Below are 17,443 nucleotides of genomic sequence, written 5' to 3'. Positions count from 1 at the left end.
TTTCACTTAAAAAAAAAAATATATATATATATATATATTTATGTATGAATAATATAATTTTTTTTTTATTATTTATGAGTGTATATATATAAGCTAATATTCCATGAAGTTTTTTATTTTCTTACTTTTGGGTATCATCTAAATTATAGAAGTTGTTCTAAAAAAAAAAAAAAATAAAATAAAATTAAAATAACATATATTTAAGAAAAATATTATTATTTTCTATATCTAATTATACTGTAAATGAATTTTTTTTTTTACCATTTTTTGTTGAGATTGATTATCGTAAATTGGGGGTATTATAGGAGGTGGTGGTGGTAATTTCCATGATTGCTTTTCTGAATTATTCATAGAATTATTCGTATCATAAATTTTATTTGTTTCTTTTGTTGATGCATAAGGATCCTGCATTTCTGAATGATTTTTCGAACTACTTTCTGTTCTTCTATCATCCATTTTCAATTTCATATCGTAATCATTTCTTCCTCTTTTTTCATATCTCTTATTAGAATAACCTTCTCTTCTGATTTCGTATGAATCATCTCTTCTACGTTTGATACCTTTGTTATCGTTTCTGCTTTCATTAGTTTTATGCATATTGCTTCTGGATGTTTTATAATTATAATTATGGTGTGATATATTACCATAAACTTTATCATGATAATTAGAATTATAATTATGAAAATTTGTGTTTGTATTTCTACTAGATCTTTGATTTTCATTTTTTGAATATTTTTGATTTTTGTCTTCTCTTTTGTTTTCAAAATTGTTATTTATACTATTTCTCATTTTTTCATTCCTATATAATTTATTATAGTTGGATACTGGAGTGTTATTAGCATGCTTATATACATTGGTATTTTTATTCATATTATTATTTTTATAGTTATCAACAGTTGGTGTTGGTAATAAAGGAGGCTTATTTTTATTATCATTTGTCGTAAAATAATTGTTTTTATATATTTTTTTGGTGGATTTTCTATGAATTTCATTTTCTTCTTTTTTTCCAATATTAAATTTAAAACACAATTTATTACAATCAATTGCGTTGTGAAATTTCGAGATCCTCGGAGAAATATAATATTCAAAATATTTATTCACATTATCATTCATATGAAAAAAATCAAGAGGATTAAAAACAATTTGCCATAATTTTTCTAAAGATAATTTATCTTTCATTAATTCATTCATATCTTTCTGAAAAAGATAATACGAAATATAGGGTTTCGATTTACTTGATTTTTCTTTTATCTTTAAATTGTGTAAATATAACTTATGCCTCATATGATTTATATGATTTATCTGATCTTTTAAAGAATTGTAAGATTTCACCTCCTCATTAAACAATGAATAATATTTTTTTTTTAAAAAATTGTATGATTCAATTTGATATTCACATGATATTTTAGGTAACAATACTGCTAGATCTTCTGGTATTGTCAACTTCTTTTTTTTTAATATAAAGGAAAAAAATTTACAATTTTTCAAAAATTCATTAAAAATAAATTGATTTCCATATATAATAGGAAAATAATTTTTCGTAATATCTATTGAATTTAACTTTAATTTTAATTTTTCTTCATTATTTACTTGATAATGAAAATAAAAAAGTTTCATTAACTTCTTGATATTTATTTCATACAACAAAGGAAAGCGTACTATATTTATTAAACTTTTTTTTTCTTTTTTTTTATTCTTGTAAACATATTCAATTATGTTTTCTTTTTCATCTACTTTTTCTGTATCTCCACTTTTTCTAGTTTCATTTTCCAAGTCATCTAAATTAATAGATTTATCTATTTCAAATATATCAAAACAATTAGTTTTTTCATCTTCATCTTCGTCTTCATCTTCGTCTTCATCTTCCTCTTCTTCGTCTTCCTCTTCCTCTTCCTCTTCTTCCTCATCTTCTTCTTCCTCTTCTGTATTAAAATTAGAGTAATTAGACAATTTAATATTCACCCCTTTGTTATCCAACTTTTCACTTTTATTTAAGATGCTTAAATCATCAGCATCACCACTTTTTCTTTGAATTTCATTATTATAACTAAATATTTCATTTATTTGTTCATATTCATTGTTTTCTATATTATTAGCTAAATTAGTAGTATTTTCCTTTTCATCTTCATATTCATTTTCAAATTTTTGTTCATTTTCTTTATTTTCATTTAAATCATTAATTTCATTTATTTCTTCATTTTCTATATCATTTGTAAAATTTTTTTCGGAAATATTATTTTCTTTTATGCTATTTCTATTAAAATTTTCAGTGTTATTTATTTCTTTTTTTTCATCATTTATATCACTGGTTACCAATTTGTTTTCATTGTTTTCATCTAGGTTAAATTCATTATTTTCATAACAATTTGCTTCAAGAGGTTCATCTCCTATTCTCTCATTTTCATTAATATTACCACAATTTTCTTTTACTTCATTATTATAATCTTGATTTATTGCATTATTTTCTCCATCATTTATTTCATTATTTTCTCCATCATTTATTTCATTATTTGTTCCACCGTTTATTTCATTGTTTTCTTCATCCTTTATTTCATTATTTGTTCCACCGTTTATTTCATTGTTTTCTTCATCCTTTATTTCATTGTTTTCTCCATCATTTATTTCATTGTTTTCTTCGTTTATTCTATTATTTTCATCTTCGCTTATCTCAGTATCATTTTTAATTTCGTTGCCGTTTATATTAAAATTTTGATAGTGATTCTTTTCAGAAAATATATTTTCATTTTCTTCTGTTTTAGCATAAATTTCTTCGTTGAAATCATTCTTTTCTATAATTTCATTTTTTTCATTTATCAAATTATTATTATTACACATTAAATTTTTAAGGGCATTAATAGTATCATGTATGCTTTCTTTCTTGATTCCCTCATTTTCATCATCCCTTTTTTCATTTTCCATTTTATGATTTTCATTTTTCTTTTTTTCTGAATCTTTATTATCATCTTCAATTAGATTTTGTAATTTTTCATTTGTCCACAACATATGAATACTCGTATTTTTTATGCTTATGTTAATAATTTCAATTATCAATAAAATTAAAAAATAATAAATTCTTAGAGTTGTTACTTTATCGCTGTATTTCAATCCATTTTCTCTAATATTATAGCATAACCCTATAAAAAATTATATTATAACACATGTTAATAATGTCTAAATATAATAAAATATTAATGTATAAAAATGAATTTTATTTATAATCGTATTTTCTAATATTACCTGGAAGTAACAAAAAAACTGTATTAAAAAAATTATTCGGAAAATAGCATTTCAAACAAAATAAATTTGTTTTAAATAATATCTGAACATTTTTATTTGCATATTTTTCTTTAAATTTTCTTGTATAATAAAAATGACATTTTTCTATTTTTATTTCTCCTTTTTTCATTGTTTCATATTCATATTTTATTTTTTTTTTTTTTTCTAAATCTCTCAACAAATAGTTCATCTCTAACTCCGTTAATGTGCCTAGAAAAGAGAAACAAAAATTTATATTTTAATAAAGTAAATATTAATATTTGCAAATATACAAAAAAAAAAATAAAATGAAATAAAATTTCTTAAAAAGTAAAAATATAAACAAATATAAATTAAAAGGGGTTTTGTTGATCCTTTTTTTTTTTTTTTTTTATTATTATGTTTTTTGATATAAACATGAATAGATTAATTTTTAAAATTGTATAATAAAAAAACTTACTAGCTATATAAATGTTTGAAAAAGGATATGCTTCAATGATAAATTCAGAAAATGATAAATTTTCATCTCCTACAACTAAAATATTATTTTCAGTTGTATCTGGTTCATCTTTTATTTCTTTTTTTTCTTTAAATGAACAAACATCAATTGATATATTTTCATTTTTTACAATATTAGCTACATCTTTATTAGATTCTTCAATGTTATTTTGCTTTAACTCTTCTATATTAAAATTATTAGTTTCTTTATTCATTATTAATGTAAAAATTCTCTAATATTAATTTTAATTTATAATATTTACAAAAATTTTATTTTTTTTTTAATTAATATATTAATTTTATATATATTATATCTCTTTTTCTTTTACTTTAAAAAGTTAAAAAATATATATATAATTGACATAAAAATGTTAAACTAATTATTACATATATATTTTATATTAAAAAAAAAAAAAAATCAAAAGTATAAAAATAAAAAGAATTCATCATATATTATATTGATGTATTATGGATACAATTTTTTCTAGATACATTTTTTTTTTACTTTAGCAAATGCGTGCAAATAATATATCTATAATTTTTGCGTAATTTATTAATCAAAAACATTTTTTATTTATTTTTTTTTTTTTTTTTTCTGCATCAATTTAAAATGTATTTTCTAAAATGTTATTACTTTCTCAATTTAAAATGAAGAATATTAAAAATATAATAAGTTATAACAAGGAAAAAATTTAAAATATATAATAAAAAGAAAAAAAAATCAATATTTTGAATAAATATTTTTTAAATTCAATGATTTTTTATTTTTTTATTATTTTTTTTTAAATTTTTTATTACAAAAAAGAAATATTCCCCCCAAGAGATATATATTTAAAGAAACCAAAGTTAATGCATACTTATAGATGTTAAAAATCCATTTTATTTAAAAATAAAAAAAAAAAAAATTTATTATTTTTTTTTTTTTTAAATCACAAGTTTATAAATTATATATATATATATTTAATAAAAAAAAATGTTACTATTTTTCTATACTTAAATACATATATATATATATATATATATATTAATATATATATATATAACCTTTTTAATTATTACTAAATTTTTTTACTATAAAGAAAATTAACAAAAGTTTAAATTTAAAAAAATGTAAAAATTATTTAAAATCTAAGTATTACTTTTTTAGAAAAATAAAAAAAAAAAAAAAAAATAAAATAATAAAAAATAAATGTGATTTATAATTTTTCTAATTATTTTGAAAGCGATAAAAAATAGTAAAATGAAAAAAAAAAAAAAAAATATACCTATTTATATATATAACATAAAAATAGGAAAATTAATATAAAAATCTGTCATTAATAATATTAAAAGTTGTAAAAATTGTACGTTGATTCTTTTTGACATCATCTCTGTTTAAAACAAGAGGTACTTCTCCTTTAGGTGTTAATATATAAAAATCAATTAAATTTTTATCTGATTGAACATAATCTATATTTGAATATTTAACATAAGAATTGCTTCCAGAATTATTATCCTTTAATTCATTTATATTTTTATTTTCTATTATATCAACTAAATGCTTTAAATTTTTTACTGCAATGTTATTTACTTTTAAAACAATACAGTCACTATAATAATAGCCAATAGTTAACTTTGATGGTAGTATATTCTTTAATATTACTATTTCATCATCTTCATTTTTTTTAAAAAAATTGTACTGTATTAATCTATTAATTTCAGGATTTTCTGTCTCATTTTCTGAATATAAATTTTTAGATAAAGTTGTGAAAACTAATCCTCCATATATAAAATACTTGTTTCTTATGTCCCAGTTATGTTGAGAAATTAAGTAATTAATTTTTGATAATCTAACAACTACACTTTTTATTTCTTTATTTCTTACTATTTTTATTATGCTTAAATCACCTATAAATTTATCATTAAGTATATATTGAAATCCAACATATTCATCATTCCTTAATTTTGTTGTACCATCATTATTTATATTTTTATTATCTATACTTAAGATGACATCATTTTTTTTTAATCCATAGCATTTATCTTCTTTATTAGAATCGTTTATTATAGTTTCATTTAATTTTTGTGTTTTAATATTTTGTTTAATATTTATCTCTTCTTTTTGATTTATTTTTATATAATTACAATAATCAATGTCAGATTTTTTATATTTCATTTGATTTTCGTCTATTTCAGTTACTAAAATTCCCATACTCTCTTTAATAAATTTTTGTTTTTCAAGATAATCTAATCCCAATATTCCACGTATATTAGTATTTTCTAAAGGTTCATATTTTACTCCTAAAAATGCATAGCCGTTATAATGATTCGTTTTATATATATCTAAAAGAAAGTGCTTAATTATAGTAGATGGAATAATATAAGAAATATTATTTGCCATTTTAAATGACTGAAAACAAATACCTACCACTTTTCCTTTTACTAAAGCTGGACCCCCACTATTCCCTGGATTCATCGGTGCATCTATTTGAGTTAATAATAATCTTAAAAAAAAAAAAAATTTTTAATCATATAAAAAAAAAAGTAATATTAATTATATTTTTACTATTAAAATAAAAAATTTCATCTTACTTGTAGTTAGAATGTTTATAATACTGTACATCTAATCTACTGATTATCCCTTTTGTTATACTCAACTTATCTCCACCTGATGGATATCCAACGGTTACAACATCATCTCTCAAAGATGGAAGTGAACCAAGTTCAAGTGATTCTATATCTTCATAAAAACTAGGATCATGTACAACTAATATAGCTATATCGGATTCATGTGCTACATATATAACTTTAGATTCATATTTTTTAGAGTTCCTAAGATTATAATTCACATATATTATATACTTAATTTTTATTAAATTATTTTTTTCATATATTTTTTTTTTAATCTTATGATCTTTTTAAAATTAAGTTCATATTTATACCCATGTTTTCTAATTAAAATTCTTGTACTATAAGCAATGTTGTGAGCATTCGTTAATATTAAATTTCCTTCAATAACAAATCCAGAGCTATTAAAAAAATTAAAAAATAATAATATGAAATAAAATTAGTTAAAATAATATATTGAATGAATTAATAAAAATTAAGTATTTTTATTACTTACCCCGTAATATGTTTAGGTGGATTATTTTGCCACAACATTTCTAAGTTAGGTCGAGTAATATCAACATATAATTTAACAACTCCTTTAAAAATTCTATTTAAAGAATTTAATTCATTTTCTTCTTTTCCTTCACTGTTATTATTTTTCTCTTTTTTTTTAAATTCTGAGTTCAATTCATTACTCACATTTATTTTTTTTAAGTTTTCTAAAAGTTTTTCACTTATAACTGCATTTTTTGAAACATTATTATGTTCAAATTTGTTAACACTTCTTAAAGCATCATTTTCTATTGTATCCTTTTTTTTTCCATGATTAAAAATTCCTCTTTCATTTTTAGTAGGATGAGGATTAAAATACTCTAATAATATATAAATTAATAAAAAAAATTTCAAGAAATCATAATTTTTTTTTTTTTTTTTTTTTTTAAATATTCTTACTAGGAAAAAATCTTAAAATCTTTACAGAAGAGTTTTTTTCATTATTTTGAATATCTTGAAAAATAGGATTATTATCTTGTTTATTAATTAGATTATGTCCATTAGGTTCATCTTTTAATATTACTTCTTTCTCATTATATGTAGTGAAATTATTGTGATTATTAAATTTTAGATTATTATAAAATATATTTTCTTTAATGAATTTTAATAGGTTATATAAAAATGATCTCTCAATATCTTTTGTTTCATATTGATTACTAATTAATTTGAGTTTTCCTAATTTTTCTTCTTTATTTTTTATATTATTTTGTAAATAATTCCCATAACTATTTATATTCTCAGAATTGTTTTTTTCATTTAGTGATGAATTATCTAAAGTAATTTGTTCTATAGGATTTAGAGTATTATTCTTCCTTTTTAATTTTGATTTAACTATTTTTGTTCCTAATAAATTTGTATTTTCATCTAAGGGATTATTATTATTATTTCCTTTTAAATTTGATGTTTCTACAGCATATGTATTATTTTGTGTATTTTCCTCTAAATTAGGATATGCCAAAATATTTTCTAAAACGAAATTTTTTTCATCTATGTCTTTGTTACTATTTTCCTTGTTATTAAGTGGTTGATTTTCCAAATAAGGAAAATCTAGTTTATCTAAAATTGGTTCTAATATTGATGCATCAGAAGATTTATTTTTAGAAATTTTATTATTAAATGCTTTTGTAAATGTTTCATGTTTTATTTTATTCCTTTTTTTGTCTATATAATTATTTTCTTTTAATTTTTTACTATTATATTTTTCATTTTTATTTTCCGTTTGTTCTTTATAATTGTTTTCATAATTTTTTTTTTCATTCTTTAATAAATTTAACACTTTATTATTATTTGGCTCTTCTTCTATTACTGGTACTTTTGTATGTTTTAAAATTAATATTTCTTTTTCCTTTTCTTTTTCTTTTTCTTTTTCCTTTTCTTTTTCTTTTTCTTTTTCTCTTTCTTTTTCTCTTTCTAATTTATCCTCTTTATTAACTAAGTCTTTTTTTCCTTTTTCATATTTTAATCCTTTTTTTTGATTAAATAGTATACTTGATTCATTCGAATCATTTGTCAATCCATTTTTTTTTTCTCCATTATCAGAGAATAAAAGATCCTCTTCTTTTGTATCTTTATAGTTTTGTTTTTCATCTTTATATTTTTCTATTTCATCTGTATATTTTTCTATTTCATCTATATATTTTTCCATTATATATTCATTGTTTTCCATTTCATCTTTATTGTCTTCTAATTCATTCTTACTATTTTCTTCTTCATTTTCATTACTTTCTATTTCATTCTCACCATTTTGTATTTCATTTTCTGCTTCATTTTCATCATTTTCTGCTTCATTTTCATCATTTTCTACTTCATTTTCATCATTTTCTTTTTCATTCCCATAATATTCTGCTTCATCTTTAAGTGATATATGTTTTTCTTTTCCTACATTTACTTTATTATTAAAAAAAAAAGGTTCAGTGAACTCATGCAATTTTCTATTTGAATATTCATTTTTCTCTATAAAATTATCTAAGTAACTGAAACTATAATCAATATTTAGAAAATTCAAGAATATTACTATTATTACATTAAATAAAAGTACTTTATGAAATAATTCCATTTTCTACTATATATAACAAAAATTAACTCTTTTCAAATTATTCTATTAAGAAAGAAAATAAAATATAAAAAAATACTTAGTTTATCCTTATTATATTTATGTTTAAAATGACAATGTCAATATACATTGAATATATTTTTTGGAAATTTTTTTATTAGTAATTTTTTTTTAATGCACCAATCTGCATTTAGAAAGACAATTAATTTTTATAGATGAATATTTTTATAAATATGTATATTAATTTTATTAAGTTCAATATTTAGAAAAAAAAAAAATAGAAAATAAAAAAACAGAAAAAGAGAAAAAAAAAAAAAAAAAATATATATATATATATATATACTCATACGATTACAACTATATGTTTTGTGTATGAACATATTTACATATATATACATATAATATATTTTGTTAAATATTTTATTGGTTATGAAAAAAAAGATTTGAATATGTATATATATATATTATTTTTTTATAAAAAAAAAAAAATCATTTTTTCTGGTTATTTGAAGGATCTTTATTTTCTTTATCTTTATTTAAACTTTCTTCATTATTTGATGATTCATTTTTTTCAAAAACATTAGAATTTTTATTAATTTTATTTAGAATATCAGAAATATAATTAGTATCTTGTATTAATGATGCCTTATTTTTATCATTTTCTTCAGACTTTTTTGAATCACTTTCTTTTGAAATATTTTTGTCATTGTTATAAATATTTTCGTTTATTACATATTTTGAATTTTCTACTATATTTTCATCTTTGTCTATTTTAAAAACTTTTTCATAACTTTCATTTTCTTTTTTTTCTTTTGATTCTTCTAATTTATTTTCATTATTATTATCAAAATTGTTTTTATAATTTTCATTAACTAGTGTTAAGTTTTCTTCTTTTTTATCATAATGAGTATTGTTATTTGATTCTTCTTTATTTATATTTTCTGATTTATTCTTTTCAGTGTATTCTTTTAATGATAATATTAAGGCTTCTTTTAATTCGTTATCTATATCTTTCATATTTTCTATTTCTTCAATAGTAGGTAAATCATTATTATTATTATTATTTTTTTTTTCATTAAAATTCGGATTTTCCTCTAAAGACATTTGCATAGCACTTATTAATTGTTCATCTTGCATATTGTCTATATTAAAATCATTATTATTTAAAAAGGAGTTTAAGACAAATTTACTTAAATTTGTTTCAGTTTCTGGGCATTCAATAAATCTACAGTTGTCATTGTTATTGACACTTTCAAATAATTTCATCAATTTATCTCTATTTTTATTTATATTACCAAAGCTTATTATATCAACAGATATATTATTTTTTTTTAATTGTTTCCCTGTATTAATAAGTTGTTTTTCATTTACTTCAAAAGGACTACCAATAAATAAAATAATTTTTTGTTCTAAATTTTTATCAACTCGATGTTTCAGAGCTAATTGTGCGATTAATAAACTTCTTATAATATCACAAGTTCCATCTAATTTTATATCATGTATACAAGACAATAACTGACCTATATCATTTGTTAATGAAACTTTTACTTTTATTTTATCTCCGGCCATCATTAATATTCCTATATTATTTTTATAATGCATACTTGTTTTATTGCAGCATAATACATTTATACAATCAATCTAAATATTTAAAAAAAAAAAGAAAAAAGAAAAAAAAAGTAAAATTATCATATAGATAAATAAAATGAATCATAAATACTTTTAATAATATATTTATTAATATAGATTACATATTTATATAATTCGTTATTACATTTTTTTTTAATTCATTATTAATCATATTTTTATTATTGTGTTTTTATTATTTATACAATTGTTCTAGTATGTTACATTTCAAATTTTTTTTATTTTATTAAATATATTTTATATATTTCATATTTATTATTTACCTGTGATAAAAATCTATTAGGTAAAATATCTTCATTTCTATTATAATCACTATTATCTATACAAATAATGGTTGCTTCAATATTACTCATTTTCAAAATTTTTATAAAGTATAAACTTTGCTATTTTTCATAACATATATATTATCTTTTAAAAATAAATAAAAGAAAAACTTTTTTTATTATAATATAACTTGGAATGAATAAAAAATATATTGAAATCTTTAACTTTTTTTTTTTTAAATGAAAAAAATATAATAAAAAATAATATTTATATTTAAGAATGTATTAATATTTTTTTTTTTTTTTTTTAAATTAAAAAGAATGATATATTTTTCTTTTGTTCATAAGAGTTAATTGTATTTTTTTCTATTTTTATTACATTTTATTATGTAAACTTTATTATATTATGTTGATATGTGTTTTGTATTAATTTAATATCTTATTTCTTGTATATCAAAATTTTAGCATTTTTATAAAATTATTCTTTATTTACGTATACGAATATGTATATGTATATATATATATTTTTTTTTTTTTTAATTTGCAATATTATTAATAATTATCTTTTTGTTTATATAATCCGAATGAATATTATTAATTCATTTGATTTTATAAATATGCTTGATTGAGAACAAAGAAATAAAAAAAAAAAAAAAAAAAATTACACACTTTAAAAATTCATTTATGCTTTAATGTAATTTTTTTTTCTTTTAAAATATAAGAATTATTATTAAAATTTTGAAATTGTGATGTTCAAAATTTTAAAAACTAAAAAATTATTCAATTCAAAGATATTTCAAAAACACAATTATTTTATAAAAAAAATGGAAGCAAACCTTTCAAAAAGAGAAGAGAATGAAGTTGAAGATAAAAATGGACAAATAGAAAATATAGAAAATATTGATAAAAGATTTAATGAAATTATTTCAATTTCTTGTGAATGTATTCAACCAGATGAATTAAAAGCAAAATTGCTTTTAAAAAGAAGACTAATATGTTATGATGGATTTGAACCATCTGGTCGTATGCATATAGCTCAAGGTAAAAAAAAAAAAAAAATACTTCATGAATAATGAGAAAGATGATTTATTTTATTTATTTTTTTTATTTCATTTTGTAAAATTAGTAATGTGCATTTTTATATAACAAATTTGAAAAATAGAAGAACATTTTTTACACTTTTTTTTTTTTAGGTTTATTAAAAAGTTTGATTGTAAATAAATTAACAAGTAATGGTTGTACTTTCATTTTTTGGATAGCTGATTGGTTTGCACAATTAAATAATAAAATGTCAGGAGATTTAAAAAAGATAAAAAAAATGGGAAATTATTTTATTGAAGTTTGGAAATCATGTGGGATGAATATGCAAAATGTCGAATTTTTATGGGCAAGTGATGAAATAAACAAAAAACCAAATGATTATTGGTCCTTAGTAATTGATATATCAAGAAGTTTTAACATAAATAGAATTAAAAGATGTTTAAAAATCATGGGAAGAAATGAGGGAGAAGAAAATTATTGTTCTCAAATTTTATATCCATGTATGCAATGTGCTGATATTTTTTTTTTGAATGTAGATATATGTCAATTAGGAACTGATCAAAGAAAAGTAAATATGCTAGCAAGAGAGTATTGTGATATTAAAAAAATTAAGAAGAAACCGATTATTTTATCTCATGAAATGCTACCAGGATTATTAGAAGGGCAAGAAAAAATGTCAAAATCAGATGAAAATTCAGCTATATTCATGGATGACTTAGAAGCTGATGTTAATAGAAAAATTAAAAAAGCTTATTGCCCACCAAATATAATAGAAAATAATCCAATTTTTGCTTATGCAAAATCAATAATATATCCATATTATAATAAATTTCATTTAGTCAGAAAAGAAAAAAATGGAGGTTAGATAATAAAAATATATTATACCAAACTTTACCTATAATTTTTAAAAAATTTTCATATGTATAAAAAAATTATAACACATTTTTATAAATAATATCATTTTTATTTGATTTTTGTCAGGTGATAAAATATATTATAATATTAAAGAATTAGAAGATGATTATATTAGTGGTTTAGTTCATCCACTAGATTTAAAAGATAATGTCGCCAACTATATTAACAAATTACTAGAACCAGTAAGAGATCATTTTCAAAATAATGCAGAAGCAAAAAAATTATTAAACGAAATAAAGAAATATAAATTAACGAAATAATTTTATAAAAATTTACACAAATAAATTAAAAATGTGATATAATTTTAGACACAAAAATTCATAACAATTTTAAAGTTATTTATTTAATTATTTTTTTTTTTTTTCTTGAAAAAAAAAAATTTTAATTAAAAATAGAAAATTTTTAGTTTAAGAACCTTTCCATAAATATATATATGTATATGCATTGGTATAAGGAACACTTTTTCATTTTTATTTAAAAATAGAATTATAAGTATTCTACTTATATGTATCTTTTTTATCATTAATTATTTTATAATTTTATGTGATATATAAATTAAAAATAAATATAATTTATTACGTAATTTTTTTTTCTTTTTTGAGATGATATTAATTTTATATGTAGTTATTTAAAAGTTTAAATACTTCTACATTGCCACCTTACTATTAATTATATGTGATATTTAGTTATTTATAATTTTTATGTATTATTTTAAATTATATTATTTGGATATTTTAGATATTACACATTATTTATATAATTTCCCAAATATATATATATTTATTTAGTAAATATATCAATTTTTTTTTATCTTGTTATAGATATTTGAAGTTTTCTTACTAAAATTTTAAATGTAAATTTATCATACATTCTTTTAAATTTCATATTGTTTTATCAAAAAAAAAAAAAAATTAATATAAATATAAATACAAATAAATAAAACAAAAGAAACTATATGTATATAAATGCATATTTTACAAAAAGTAAATAACATTACTTATATTAAATGAACGGCTCATTTAATAATTAAAATTAGTAAAATTAAAAATTATATAATTTAAAATTTTATTTTAAAATTATATAACTTGATATAAAAGTATGTAATTATATAATGTGATATATATATATATATATTTTTATTTTTAATTTTTGAAATTATTCCAATTTTATTATTATGAGATGAAAATTTGCAATTATATATTTGGAAGGGTAGTAGATTCATATTATTACATTGAAAAAATTAAAAATATTTTTGAACATAGTAGAATTAACAAATATATTAAGGAAATAAATTTATTGAGCAAATTTGTTAATAATTATAAATTAGGAATTGAGAAAAATAGAAATAAAATTAAAAAAGATGTTCATTTATTATTAAAGAATAATTATTTATCGTTTGAAAATTGTATTGATGATGAATTGATATTAGTAAATAGATATATTTACTTTGAAATTAGAAGTGAGGACTATATTATGATATGCAGAAAAAAAGTAAAAAGAAAATGTATTAATAATTTGGATTTTTATCAAAATAAGTCAATTAATGTATTAAAAAATGAGAAGATTATTTCTAATTTAATATCAGAAATTGTTGTTATATTTCCAATAAATTTTAATATAAAATTTTTTAAGATACATAAAAATTATCTATTTTCATTTATAATTGAAAGAAATGATGATCATTTGAATTATTGCTATTTATTTAAAAATACTATTCCTATAAAAGATATATATATTGATAAAATAAATCATGGTGATACTTTGAAAAACATTTGCTGTGAAGATGCAGTAAAAAATAATTTGAAGAAAAGGAAAAGAAAAGAAGCAAAAAATAAATTTATGTTAAAACAAAAAGAGGATTTTTTGAAAAAAGAATATATATATAATTATAAAAATAATAGAAGTGAAGCAAAAAATGATATATATGAATGTTATAATAAATACAATTTTAATTGTAATTATAGCAATTTATATAGAATAAAATTTTCTATGATAGCAAATTGTACTTACTTAAAAGCTGGAATACAAAATATAGAATTTCTGAATTTAAAAAATAAAAGAGATTTTTTATCTACTGAATTGAACAATCAATACAGGTGTGATAAATGTTATTTGAATTGTTCTATTAATTATAAGAAATTAATATATGAAGAAAAACAAGAAGAATATTTTTTAAATTTATACAAAAGTAAGGATCAAAAAAAAATTTTTCTTTTAAGTGGTAGCCATTTACATAATAAATTATTTTTGCTTCATGTAAATAATAAAAAAAATAATAAGAATTATCAAATAAATTTGATTCAATTTAAGTGTTCCTTTTTAAGAGGTAAATGCTTTTTAGAAAATTTCTATCATCATATTATTTTTATATATCAAAATGGTAACAATATAGATATATATTTTATGAATGACAACAAATTAAATTACATTTTAGAAAAAAAAAAGAAAAAAAAAGACGAAATATTATATGCTCCTAAGTATATGGTTTTTTTAAGAAAAGAAATAATGCAAATAGATAATTTTTTAAAAAAGTTGGTAACATTAGAAAACTACATTTTACAAGATTTCGATTTCACTAAATATGGGATAATTCTTTATTTATATAAATATTTTTTAAAGCCTTATATATGTGTAATATATTTATTTAGAAGGCATGCTTGTTTAATTAATGATAATAATAACGATAGTAGTTATAGTAACAAAAATAACAATGGCGATAATGGCAATAAGAAAAATCTAAAGTCTAATATTTTAAAAAATATGTATAATAAAAAAGAAAAAGGATTAATTGCAAAATTAAAAATATTTGTTCTCCCAATTAAAAAAGGAAGTGTAGTGTGTGGTGTTAACAATATTTTTGAAAATTCTTTTATAAATTTTTATATATCCAATACATTTATAAATAATATTAGTTTAGTAATAAATTTGAGGAAATGCTTAATTGCATTGCCTAAAAATATATATAAAGATAAAAAGTATTTCTTTAAAAGTAAAAATATTCTATATGATATAGAACTCGAACAAATATTTCAAAAAAATAAAGAGTTTGAAATAACTGATGTATTTATAAATACAAGAGATAATAAAAAAATTCCTATTACATTAATTTATAAAAAAATTAATAATGATAACATATATAAAATGGATAATGCTTATACAAATTTTTACCAGCATGTAAATGAAGAGAATGATGAATTAAAAGAATATAAAAATAATACAACTGCTAATAATTATAGTATTTATAAAAGCCACCTACCTTTTTTTACTAATTCTAGTAAGTCAATTATTAATGTTTATCCATTTTACAATGAGATGAATATATGCAGTTATACCGATGAATATTATTTTTACCTTTTGAATAATTTTGTTATTATTTATTTACATATAAGAGGGTCAGGGGGAACTCAAATTAAGAAGGATAAAAATATATCAACTTATGAAAAAATAAAAATGATTCATGATTTAATTGATTGTATTAATTTTATTAAATATAAAAATATAAGTGATACGCAAAACATTTCCTTATATTTATATTCTAATAGTGGATTATTTGGCGGATATATATTAAATCATTTAAGGAAATACGTTCAAAATATTATTTTTATAAATCCGTTACTAGATTTTTTTAATAATTTAACAAATATAAATAATCCCTACGTAAAATCAGAAATGTTAATATTTGGTTATATGAATGATAACTCACTTCTTTTAAAAAATAACACAATAGAAGTATACCAAAAAAAAAAAAAAGAAAAAAAAAAAAAAATTCTTTATAGATGTATAAAAAATATCCAAAATAATTTTCCTTTTTTGAGAACTTATAGAAAATATATATACATAAAAGGAAAATATATAAACAATTATAAAAAATGGAAATTTAAAAATTTTATGAATAATAATCAAAGAAACTTATTTTTTTTATATTCTTTTTGCCCTTATTATAATATAACACCAAATTACTTTGAAGTATTTACAAATGAAAAAAATCATAAAAAGGAAATAATTTTGATAAATGAAAAAAATATTCACTTAAAAAATAGAGCTATTTTATTTCTAAATAAATATGATGTAATATGCCCTAATTATAATTCAATTAAATACTTCTTAAAATATTTTAATTACAAAAAAATAGAAATAAATCATTACTATTATCTAACAACAGATCTAACAATAATAAATAAAAAAATGAATTTTTTAAATTATCATAATATAGATAAACATAAAGAAGATTTTTACATTTCTTTCTCTAAAAGTGGTGGGCATAGTGGATTTAATGATCATTTATCACTTTTAAATCAGACAATAGATAAAATATATTTTCATTTTTTTTAATAAATGAAAAAAGAGAAAATATAATTTAAAACACTAGTATATATTTTTTTGTAATATATTAAAATTTGTGTATACTTTAAAATTTTTATAGAGATGTATATATATTATTTTCAAAAATTATCACATTTTCATTCTTTTTTTTTTTTTTAGTTTTAAAACTTCAAAATTAGTAAAATTTATAGTTTTAAATATAATAATACACTTATTCTTTTTAATTGTTTTTTGTAATTGTTTGAACTTTATATTTCTTCCTTTTTTCTTTAAATAAAAAATAAAATTTATGTATTTTTAATCAAAA

The 17,443-nt window shown here is 18.4% G+C and overlaps 5 protein-coding genes across 5 annotated transcripts; 2 read left to right on the top strand and 3 right to left on the bottom strand.

Moving 5' to 3' along the window:
• Nucleotides 1-121: 121 nt before the first annotated feature.
• PRELSG_0110400 (conserved Plasmodium protein, unknown function) lies at nucleotides 122-3,968 on the bottom strand (the record flags this gene model as incomplete). Its single annotated transcript, XM_028679023.1, has 4 exons — nucleotides 122-157; nucleotides 262-3,134; nucleotides 3,238-3,486; nucleotides 3,716-3,968. 4 exons carry the CDS (start codon nucleotides 3,966-3,968, stop codon nucleotides 122-124), a joined length of 3,411 nt encoding a protein of 1,136 aa, XP_028531464.1.
• Nucleotides 3,969-5,050: 1,082 nt separating this feature from the next.
• DegP (serine protease DegP, putative) lies at nucleotides 5,051-8,950 on the bottom strand (the record flags this gene model as incomplete). Its single annotated transcript, XM_028679012.1, has 5 exons — nucleotides 5,051-6,236; nucleotides 6,325-6,564; nucleotides 6,675-6,761; nucleotides 6,857-7,214; nucleotides 7,294-8,950. The coding sequence occupies 5 exons, from the start codon at nucleotides 8,948-8,950 to the stop codon at nucleotides 5,051-5,053; spliced, it is 3,528 nt and encodes a 1,175-aa protein (XP_028531463.1).
• A 486-nt stretch (nucleotides 8,951-9,436) lies between these two features.
• On the bottom strand, nucleotides 9,437-10,947 carry RPN10 (26S proteasome regulatory subunit RPN10, putative; the record flags this gene model as incomplete). Its single annotated transcript, XM_028679001.1, has 2 exons — nucleotides 9,437-10,588; nucleotides 10,858-10,947. 2 exons carry the CDS (start codon nucleotides 10,945-10,947, stop codon nucleotides 9,437-9,439), a joined length of 1,242 nt encoding a protein of 413 aa, XP_028531462.1.
• Nucleotides 10,948-11,681: 734 nt separating this feature from the next.
• Nucleotides 11,682-13,073, top strand: PRELSG_0110100 (tyrosine--tRNA ligase, putative; the record flags this gene model as incomplete). The annotated part of the gene is made up of 3 exons (XM_028678989.1): nucleotides 11,682-11,898; nucleotides 12,051-12,758; nucleotides 12,880-13,073. 3 exons carry the CDS (start codon nucleotides 11,682-11,684, stop codon nucleotides 13,071-13,073), a joined length of 1,119 nt encoding a protein of 372 aa, XP_028531461.1.
• Nucleotides 13,074-13,992: 919 nt separating this feature from the next.
• PRELSG_0110000 (conserved Plasmodium protein, unknown function) lies at nucleotides 13,993-17,145 on the top strand (the record flags this gene model as incomplete). The annotated part of the gene is made up of 1 exon (XM_028678978.1): nucleotides 13,993-17,145. One exon carries the CDS (start codon nucleotides 13,993-13,995, stop codon nucleotides 17,143-17,145), a length of 3,153 nt encoding a protein of 1,050 aa, XP_028531460.1.
• Nucleotides 17,146-17,443: the final 298 nt, after the last annotated feature.

Source organism: Plasmodium relictum (assembly GCF_900005765.1).
Source record: "Plasmodium relictum strain SGS1 genome assembly, chromosome: 1".
NCBI classification, from domain to species: domain Eukaryota; phylum Apicomplexa; class Aconoidasida; order Haemosporida; family Plasmodiidae; genus Plasmodium; species Plasmodium relictum.
Note: the sequence above shows the minus strand (reverse complement) of the source record. Positions and strands in the feature narration are given on the sequence as shown.